Source organism: Choristoneura fumiferana, chromosome 3 (assembly GCF_025370935.1).
Source record: "Choristoneura fumiferana chromosome 3, NRCan_CFum_1, whole genome shotgun sequence".
Classification (NCBI taxonomy): Eukaryota; Metazoa; Arthropoda; class Insecta; order Lepidoptera; family Tortricidae; genus Choristoneura; species Choristoneura fumiferana.
Window position 1 is genome coordinate 6,254,950 of NC_133474.1, and position 9,907 is coordinate 6,264,856.

Below are 9,907 nucleotides of genomic sequence, written 5' to 3' on the forward strand. Positions count from 1 at the left end.
TCACTCACCCACAAACTTGACCTTCCAGACGCGGTGCGGCAGCGCGAGCGCGTCCTGCGTGAGCGCCGGCAGCCGCGCCACCATCTGCCCGAACACGGAGCGCATGCCGGCCGGGCCCGCCAGCCCCGCGCCGCCGCGCCGCGCGCGCCGCGCCGCCACGCGCGACAGCTCCACCACCGGCCCGTGCTGCCGCTCGCGGACCATCGTCGCCATCACAGCCTGGAAAGCCATGTAACATTTCTTGTCTAAGACGAAAGGGCTAATGCAAACGGCTTTGTTTTTTACCGCAGACGGCGCGCTTCAAATGAGTTTCAGTCACCTTCGTACAAGCTATTTGAATATTTTTTGAGTCTTGAACGACGATTCACAAAATGCGCTAGTCTACGCCGTGTTCATAAGTTTTTTTTTCGCTATTCAGATGACGGTATACGCAGTCGTTAATGAAATTGTAACGGTAACAGCAAGAAACCTTGAAATACATAAAGGCTATGAACTATTACAGTAGGTAGAGTAGAGTAGAATAAGGGAATTGACAACACAATCGTAAGGAAATTTTTAAGAAATTATGTTTACTTTTAATTATATAATTAAATAAAAGCTTTTTGTCCGCGCAATAAACGTGAAATGACAACGATCGGGATGGCTGGCTGCACAGAGCATTTATTTATAAAGTAGATCCAATAAATAGTTTATTCAATTACCTTTCTGAACGCAGCTTCTTTAACTGAATAGAACATCAAGCTTCTCAATTGGTCAAGGTTGCCCTCTAGGATGAGCATTGTAAGATTAGGGCATACCAGTTCCGAAAACTGATGCAGTAGTACCTGTAAATGCAAAATCTAGCTGTAAATTCACTTGTGTTTAGGATCTCTAAACCAGCAGAAGTGTGAGAAACCTAGGGAATTGTAGGCAAAAGACAAAAAGGATTGTCAGTGCGAAGAAAGTCGGTTGCGTATTGACAGAAAGAACGGTCGAAGAAACTGAATCACGTACCAGGGTGGAACTTTTGTGCTATACTCATGTCATATTGACATCCCACAAATCTGCCAAAGGAAGCGAAACCATGAAAAGATTTCAGTCTGGTTTGTGATTCACTTTCTTCGACTATAAGCTCGTTTGTGTAACCAAATTTTAATAAAATAAAAAATATTAAATATTAGCCATATGAGAAGGTTTTGTAACCTCTGATCTGGCAACCGAAAGCACAATGTACTCTACATATTCCCAAATGTTCTGGTGGGCGCCGGAATGGGGATGCAAAGGAATGCACCCCCCTAGCGTAAAATAAAATACATAGAACAAGACTAAGATACAGAATTAAACCTATACATGCATCTCAACATTATGCAGATGCGAAATGCAATGCATACTGCTGAAAATAATCCTACCGGCTCACATGTCGGGTTAGTATCATTTTGTCTAAAAAGCAGTTGGTCTAAGTAGCATATTAAATAGCATATTTTTTGACTCAAAGTCAACGGAGCTCCGCTTTCCGCTTTTATTCCGCGTGGCTGAGGCACTTCGCGCCTTGACGCAACTTTGACCTAACCTAACCTATATTTCTTCAAGTATCCGACACAAACAGGTTAGATAGAAGCAGTTGCTCATTGGAACACTTGCTACTCAGATCAGTTGCTACTTACACCAGCTGCTTTTTAGACAAAGCGATACTGTACGGTCTTTACAACGTACAATGTCGACGCAACACTTCCACTACTTACTTTTTTTAATGTGATTGCATTTTACTTGTACTTGAGCCACTTCTAACATAGCAAGCGTGTAGTATACTTGTGTTTATCAATAAACTTATTAATCAAACCGATCGGTCTATCAGTGTATCATCATATCAGTATTAATATAAATCAACTATAACCGCACCAAATCAGTATCAAGAAACATAAATATCAATCAACATCACAGCAGCATTATCAAGCATATATCACTAAGGGTTGTATTGGGTGTATCAAGAACCCATACAGATACTATATCCCATGTCTGGTTTGTCGCTCTCACCAGGCGGTTGCAGACGAGCTGCGGTGGCATATCGCGCAGCAGATGGCACTCGAGCGGCGGCGGCGGCGGCGGGCGCGGCGCGCGCGGCGCCTCCACGCACAGCGCCACCGTGTGCGCGCTGCCGCACGCCACGCGGGTCACGCGCTTGCCCTACGAGTGACAATACTGTTAGAGCTTGTGCACACAACGTTTTTTCCGGCGGTTTCTCGGCGATATCTCTGCGATTATTCGCCGCCTGCGTGCCGCCGCGGTACCGTAGCGTGGACGCGGCAATCAAGCTCGTACGGTCGCTAATGTAAGCGTCCATGCGGCGGTAAATAATCGCGATGATATAGCAGCGTGCTCGACGCGTTCTCGACGTGTGCACGCCGCCTTCTCGCTCCGCCGGGAAACCGCTGGCAAAAACGCTAGTGTGAACAAGCTCTTAGGGCCTACGCTAGCTATCGCACGCCTGCGGGCGCGGGTAGGTAAAATCGTGTTGTTAGCGCTGCTCATACCATTTTTCAACAGGCGTCCACCCGCTCCGTACAAACCACGTCAGCTAGCGTAGGCCCTTATAGGTAGTCATTTACGATGACACGTATAGTGGTTCTTATTACAATGTCATTAATGTCTAATTTTGACAAAATCATGCGTCTTCGTGGATGGCACTAGGTAGGTATACATCCCTGTAACTTTTTTATAATTGCATGGACTCAGGCTTTTCTTACTTGTACAGTCACCCAACAAAGCGTGCATACGCCTCTATTTCCAAGACCGGGAGGACATTTCAGATATTTCTGCACGCTCGACTGTACTATTTTAGAATACGTTATATCTCAACTCCTGAATTTGCCATAACCTATATATTATTATGACAATTTAAATATACAGACATTGTTTAGCGAAGAGAAGCATTAATCATGTTAAAAGTGATTTATTTAAAGATGTAAATTGTGAACTTTTTAATTTTTTCCTCTTTCTAAAATACTTGTCTCTGTTTTGCTTTGTCTTTCAAACCTTTATACCTAACTAAAAAGTTGTTGTATATTTATGTCAAAATAAATGTCTCACTCTTTTTTCCTCTCTTTTTTTTTTTTAGTTCGAAGGCGAATGCGAATGAAGCGTTTCAATTGGTTAATGAAAAACACATTCCTCGCACATTATCCTCCTGCGGCCCACCATACAACAAAAATTGTCATCGAAATTTTAATCTTAATGTCTCATAGATGAAGTTGAATTATTTTTTTTGATAATTTTAATGATACAGGGAAAATGACACTTTTATTGCTAATAATATGTACTAGTATTATCACTTTATTTAAATTATTTCTATTAAATGCTATTGCTAATAATATGTACTAGTATTATCACTTTGAACCCCATGAGGTTATTGGTGGAAACGCAGCTTTAGGACCATATTTATCTTAAAAACCATCAATGTCTCCTACGTAACGAACATGACAGCAAAATCCATCACCAGTAGTTTTAACATACAGCTGTTACAAAAATACTCACACCAACACACATACTCAAACACAAACTTTCGCATTTATAATATAGTAAGAAAGAGTTAACTTACTTGCAAGGCGGTCAGCAACCTCGGCCGTTGCGCCGCCAGAGTGGTCCCGTCCCCCAGCTGCCCCTCGTCGTTGTCACCCCAAGTGTACACTTCCCCGGTGTCCGTGCACGCCACACAGTGGAGACTCCCTACACGGAACGGGATAAAGTTAAAGACATACCACATGAAGCTTACATGCTAGACTTTTATAGTAGATTATTGTCGTGGCCTGGAAGTAGGCAATTGCTGGCTAAGTATGAGTATTAAACGGACGAGCTTGCGAGTCCGTTTAACTAATACGAAGCCAGCAATTGCTATTCCAGCCGAGACTAATATGTATAAAGCTTTTCTCAAAAATGGTGAATAATTCTGAAATAGAATAAACTTTTTCTCAAAATATATTATAAAATTTAATTTTATTCCAATATTTTTCTTACGCTTTCCCGCCTTTTTTCAATAAAAATAAATAGCAGGTGTATTTTTCCACCGAAAACACCCCAAGCTATTTCAGACCTAATAGAAAAAGTCCGGAGTTCCAACAAAATTATGTGATAGCGGCTTTTAGACTTGGCTGTATACGACTTGTGCCAACATTTCCATGGCCTTTTTAAATTTAAAAAAAAATGTGACTGATTGCAGGCGCGCTAGCTCGACAATAATGAATTAGCGCGCCTGCAATCTTTTTAACTTTTTAATTTTTCGCTGACCATAAACTATGCACTTCACCTTCTGATATGTAAAGAATAATGTCAACTTTTACGGACATTTTTGAGAAAAATAATTTATTGAATCAGGTGTTATTGCAGAGGTCCCTATCAATTAACTATTACTTGACGTCACCACCACCACACGTCTAGATCATCTGACAACATGGTGAACGAAAGGCATCAGTGTAGTGTGGTGATAGTGATAGTTGGGTTTGTGTGATTTGTGTGTTCTTACAGTGTGGATGCGGAGGAACTGCACGAACTCACGTTTGTTGCATAAACGTAGCTGTTGTAAGATCGCGGGTGAGCAAAGTTGTATATGTTCATTTTTGACTTTAACTAGATTCATAAACATTAAATTTTTGATTTACCTGTGGCAATAGAAACGATCATCTTTCCTTGCATTCCTGTGACCCGCATCGGCCTACGGACGTGCTCGTAACTGCCGTGGCCCAATCTGTGATAGTCGCCTTTTCCCCTAAGCAATAAACATATTTTTCACTTCTAATGCTTTTTGTACCCGGCTGCCCGAAGGAGGGTTATGTTTGCTTGCTTCTAATGCTAAGATTTGAACTTAGTTTGAACACTTACCAAGTGTAAACGCTGCCACACTGGCACAGGGCTACGGAGAACTGAGAACCGCACTCCACCTTTATGACCCTGAGCCCTTTCAGGCACTCGATCTTCATTGGCTGCTTGCAGCCCTCGGATCCGCCTCGACCTGTTGCCAAAGTGTACTATATAAATAATAAAATTAGTATTTTAGCGTAGGAATCGTATTAATAACCTCAAACACCACGTGGCATGGGTGAATTGCACAACAGTAGATTGTATCACATGGGAGTAAAATTATATTTTAATGGCGAGGGTGCTATTTTGAATGCAGAGTGATTCTAAAAGCGAGGGATTCAAAGCCTCCCGAGGAAAAATATTTTGCTGCCGAGTGATACGCTCTACTTTTTCTCCCTTTACGTTTCGGTTGATGACCGTACCTAGTTTCCCGTAGTCACCGTCGCCCCACGACCAGACGTTGTCGTCGTCGGTGATGCAGAGCGTTTGCGCGTCGCCCGAGCCACACGCCACGTCGATTACGCGGTGCGAAGCTAGATATTCCACCTGCGAAAGTCGTTCAAAGATAATTATTAGATTTTATTCTTTAATGAAACAGGATCGTGTTGTATTAAAAAAAAAAACGAAAACTTTGTAATTGCAGGTCAGCATAACTTAGAAAGTTAGCTATGATAATATTTGGCATCACTTCGTCACGTAAAATAAGACGATTCCGTGGGAATCAAGTTAGTGACTGGTCTAGGCCATTTATTAATTTCCCCAGTTCTATATTGTTATGTTCGCTGCGAGTAAGATTTCTGCGTTGATCTCCCTGTCGCATTGAGAGGTTTAACCGACCCCAAACCCATTTTATCTTCAGTGCGTTTGGGGCCCATTCCGCCCCGTGGCCTAAGAGTACACAAAAATGTTTTCTGGCTGAGCTCTTTTTAATTTTATACGTAAGTTTTATCAGTATCACGGTAGTTTTGTAACGAAGGCTACTGACCATCTTGGGTACGAGTTGGTCCTCGGAGTCGCCGTGCCCCAGGCGGCCGTAGCGGCCCTTGCCCCATGTGTAGATGCGACCGCGGGCGGTGAGGCAGGCCGAGTGGGCGCCGCCGCACGCTATCTGCACCACCTCCATGCCGGAAAGGGATGGGATCAGGCGGGGCCGGTCGTAGCTCCTGTTAAGTTACAGACGATTCATTCTCATTTGTTTTAATCTACGATAAAGTCATTTTACGATGATCCATGTGACTTGCAGTGATAGCTGTAATAGAGTGATTTCAAAAAAGTCGATAATAATTTTTAGATAAGGTGTACGTCTGTCACAGGAACCATCGTAAAATAACTCTATCATAGTAGGGCACAGTATGCGATTATATTATCAAAATTTAACAATACACTAAAAACCATATTATTCTAATAAGCTTTTAACCGTCGCTTCGCTTGCATGAATCTATTAAATTTCAAAATTAAATTTGCGTGAAAAATTTCATGTTTCTAGTCTAGAGTTATCGGTCGTGGTTTCTAGAGTTATATATATGCGAATACATATAATTATAGATATCTCTTTGTACACGGTAACAAACGAAAGAATACAGATTTTTTTTGTTCCACTTATTTGTTTCACTGCTGGGCAAAGATTTACCCTTCTTCTGCCATTCGTCCCTATCGAGGGCATGCTCCTAGGGAGTCCAAAACATCCCGCCATCCCCTCCACGGTCAGCCCCTGTTTCGATCGCTATCCCCACGGAACCCAATGAGTTGTAACTTGGACGCATCGCTGCATGCGACAGACAACAATTGTAATTGAAATAACTCTCACACTCTATTCCCGTGGCCGAGCTTGCCGTCGTCGCCCTCGCCCCAGCTGTAAACGTCACCGTCGGAGGAGAGCGCCAAGCAATGCTTGCCGCCTGAGTTGCAGGCCACCTGAAAAGAAAACATCAGCTGCAGGGCTCCCTAGTTCCGATACGCAAAAGGCTGAAATCCAGCCGTTGCATTTACAAATTAATATTCAAGCCAAGATATTTTGACAGACTCACCATTACAAACAAGGGCTCTGGTTGTCAGTGATTTTTATACGGTTTTTCTAACCTCCAATAAAAAAGGTTAGCTTACGGTAGGCTTACTGCCGCGATACAATTTTACACCACTTTATATCAAAAATTAATAGGGAAGGGCTTTTTTTAATTCTGCAAATATGTATATCTTTTTTGCTTCATTAACCAGTTGTGGAACATTTTCTTTAAATATCTTTAAAACAATACGACGATATGGAAGTGCTAATTTGTCAATTAGACAGAGAATACGCGACATAAGACGTTGCATGACGACCATAAAAAAAATGAAAATATTGTTTTTTTTTTGTCATTAATTTTATTTCCAGTGTATGTCTTATAAAACCACTTACTCGTTTAAAAGAAATCTTTATATCACATTTACCTTGGTTATGAAGACATGCTGGATAGACGACAGCAGGGTGGGCTGTGAGACCGAGTCGATGCCACCGATGCCTAACCGTCCACCTGCGCCGTATCCTGAGGAAACAAGTTTTAAAAAGTTTATGCGATACGTGTTATGCCACATGAGGAATACCCATTTAGCTTGCTTTAAGGTGCGGCCACATGCAAGTCGCTCGACGCTCGTTTCCAGCGATAAATCTGGTTACGTGACCCTATTTTGAATTTCACGCGACTCAAAAAAGCAGCGTCAAGTCGCCGTGTCGAACAGCAGCGTCAAGATGGCTGCTTGCAGGAATGATCTTGGTCTTGAAGGCTAATTTCTTAACCTCCTTTAGTGGCAGTCGTGTCAGTGGTACAAATCAAATAAATTGGAATTCATGACAAAAATAAGTGTTTTTTCCGAAATTGCAGAGGATTTTTTTTCCAGCGATAAAGCTCAACATTTTAGCTTTATCTCTATATGTCACGTGACTGCATGTGGCCGCACCTTTAGCTCTTCACTGTTCTCACCTGTAGCGTACACTTTCCCGTCGGGCGTGACTGCAAATAGAGTCTGTTCCCCGCCGACCAACTGCACCGGATTGAGCAAGGCGAGGTTATGGCATGCGCTCGGGCCGCGCACTTTGGCGCCGTCGACTCCCCCCAACTGGCCGCGGTGGTTGTGCCCCCAGCCGTAGACGACGCAGCCGCGGGGGTTGCCGACCCACCAACCGTTCCAGTCTTCGGGACGCCTGGAAGTAACGTCTTCAGTTATTAATAAACGAGTATTACTATTAGGTTGCATGCAAAATCCGTTCGGTTCGATATACAAGCTTTACTTAGTTTGAAACTAAGTCCGTTGGTGGTCAATTATCCTATGATATTTATATAAAAGTGATAAGGAACGTGCGTGATACTTTCGAGTTTATCTGCACTTACTTGTTGACCCAATGGAGCAGTTGTTCATCATGTTGCCTCGTAAACTTGGTGTGGTCCTCCCAGGGGTAGTAAGTCGGCGTGGAGCCCCCCGCCTCCGGCTTCTGTGCCGTCACACTCGGCCGCGGCGACGAGTCCGTTGGGTCGTTCACCTTTCTGGGGGGATCATGGTGTGTGAGAACCATACGCAACCGTACTTAGCGATATACTTTATGATAATTTCAGACAGACAGCGTGCGCTCCATGGATATAAGGTAAACAACAGTAGGGAACACCAAGGTTTTTTTTTATATCCATCTCTGCATTTCAACTAACAACCAAATGGCTACTGATGAAAAAAAATTCAGCTACATTATATTAGGGTGATGGCACCAATCATGTACTTATTGAGCACAGTAGTACCCAGTAATGGACAACATAGCTTACCATTCATGAACTTTACCTACCAGTTTAAAAAAAAGTAGGGTCCGTTTCTTAAAATTAGGGTTAACGCCATAAAAAATCCATTATTCATTCTTGTCCATGACTGGTGCCATCAACCTAGACCTTTCATACATAATATATTAGTTTATCAGTATATTACAAATACTAACTTGTTCGCCCAATGCATGATCTGCTCATTCCTTATCGTAGAGTACTTGACTTCGTCCTCCCACGGGTAGTAGTGATCTATGCTCCCCTCCTCAGGGTTATAGACCCCAGGTCAGCGAGTCTCTTCCTCACTTCCGCGAGGAACGGTATAGGGAGGGGGTGCGTCGGATGAGAGCGTCTGCTGTGCGGATGCAGAGGCAGTAGCGTTTGAACCACGCCCACCGCGCCGCGTCCGGCCGTGACAGACTCGAGCGTCTACGCGAAGCCCGCAGGCCAGCCATGCGAGTTCCTGGGTAAAATTCAGTGGTGAGTTCACTCTGCTTCACTTTCCATTTCATTCCATCTTAGGCCTATACACGACCTTATGCTGGGCACGGACCTCCTCTTAAATTGGACGTAGTTATGCAAACAGGAACCAACCTACACCTCCCCCCAAAGTTTAGATAAGTATGCAACAAGTTAATAAAATGCACCTTCTATTAACTCGATAGAGTGCATTTTAGTTGGTTCCTGTTTGCGTAACTACGTCCAATTGTGAGCTTGGACTGCAGTTCCCCAGTACCATGGTCTTTTTCTTGAGCTGGCATGGGATAAACTGCTAGGCTGCCAGGATCAGAACTCAAGGTTCAAATGGAGGTCTATGGGAGAGGTCTATGTCCAATAGTGAACGTCTTATGATGATGAGTCAACTACAAAGTAGGTATCGATAAGGCCACGACTTTATTTGCCTTAATATTAAATATATTTTGTAACTTTAGCCGTATAGTACAGGGCAAAAAAGAACGCTTAAAGCGCACAGTAGCACCAATAGCAATAGAGGTGGTCATGATGGAAACTACTTGTATGCCAAGTACACAGCTTTCAGGGACTAATTTTGTTTTGAACCGTACTTTGAAGTACTGAGTGTGCAGTAGATGAGCGCCGAGCCTCACGGCCGTCTCCTCGAAGTCGTACTGGTCGTAAAGCAGCTGGGGCAGCGTTTTGAGCGCGGGAGGCGTCGCGCCGGCGGGCTCGCTGCTCGCGCATATCACGCCGCGGAGGCGCCGCACGCACCACACGCGCGCGCGCCACGCTGCGGGACAACGATTTTGTAATACCCTAATGCCGCATTCACACTCGCGTAC

General features: G+C 43.7%; 1 protein-coding gene across 1 annotated transcript; it reads right to left on the reverse strand.

The window, feature by feature from the left end:
* Nucleotides 1-8,885, reverse strand: LOC141426084 (probable E3 ubiquitin-protein ligase HERC2). The gene is made up of 13 exons (XM_074084946.1): nt 8,786-8,885; nt 8,196-8,348; nt 7,788-8,008; nt 7,258-7,352; nt 6,638-6,744; nt 5,816-5,993; nt 5,253-5,376; nt 4,852-4,981; nt 4,632-4,738; nt 3,575-3,702; nt 2,014-2,163; nt 702-824; nt 1-219 (listed from the first exon to the last, which is right to left on the reverse strand). Exons 1-13 carry the CDS (start codon nt 8,800-8,802, stop codon nt 1-3), a joined length of 1,752 nt encoding a protein of 583 aa, XP_073941047.1. The 5' UTR covers nt 8,803-8,885.
* Between the last annotated feature and the right edge of the window lie 1,022 nt (nt 8,886-9,907).

Excerpts from the sequence above, each read along its gene's own strand:
- LOC141426084 (XM_074084946.1), bottom strand. Across the intron at positions 4,982-5,252 it reads CGGTGACTACGGGAAACTAG|GTCGAGGCGGATCCGAGGGC; the intron begins GTACGGTCATCA and ends CTTTGGCAACAG. Across the intron at positions 825-2,013 it reads AGCTCGTCTGCAACCGCCTG|GTACTACTGCATCAGTTTTC; the intron begins GTGAGAGCGACA and ends TTGCATTTACAG.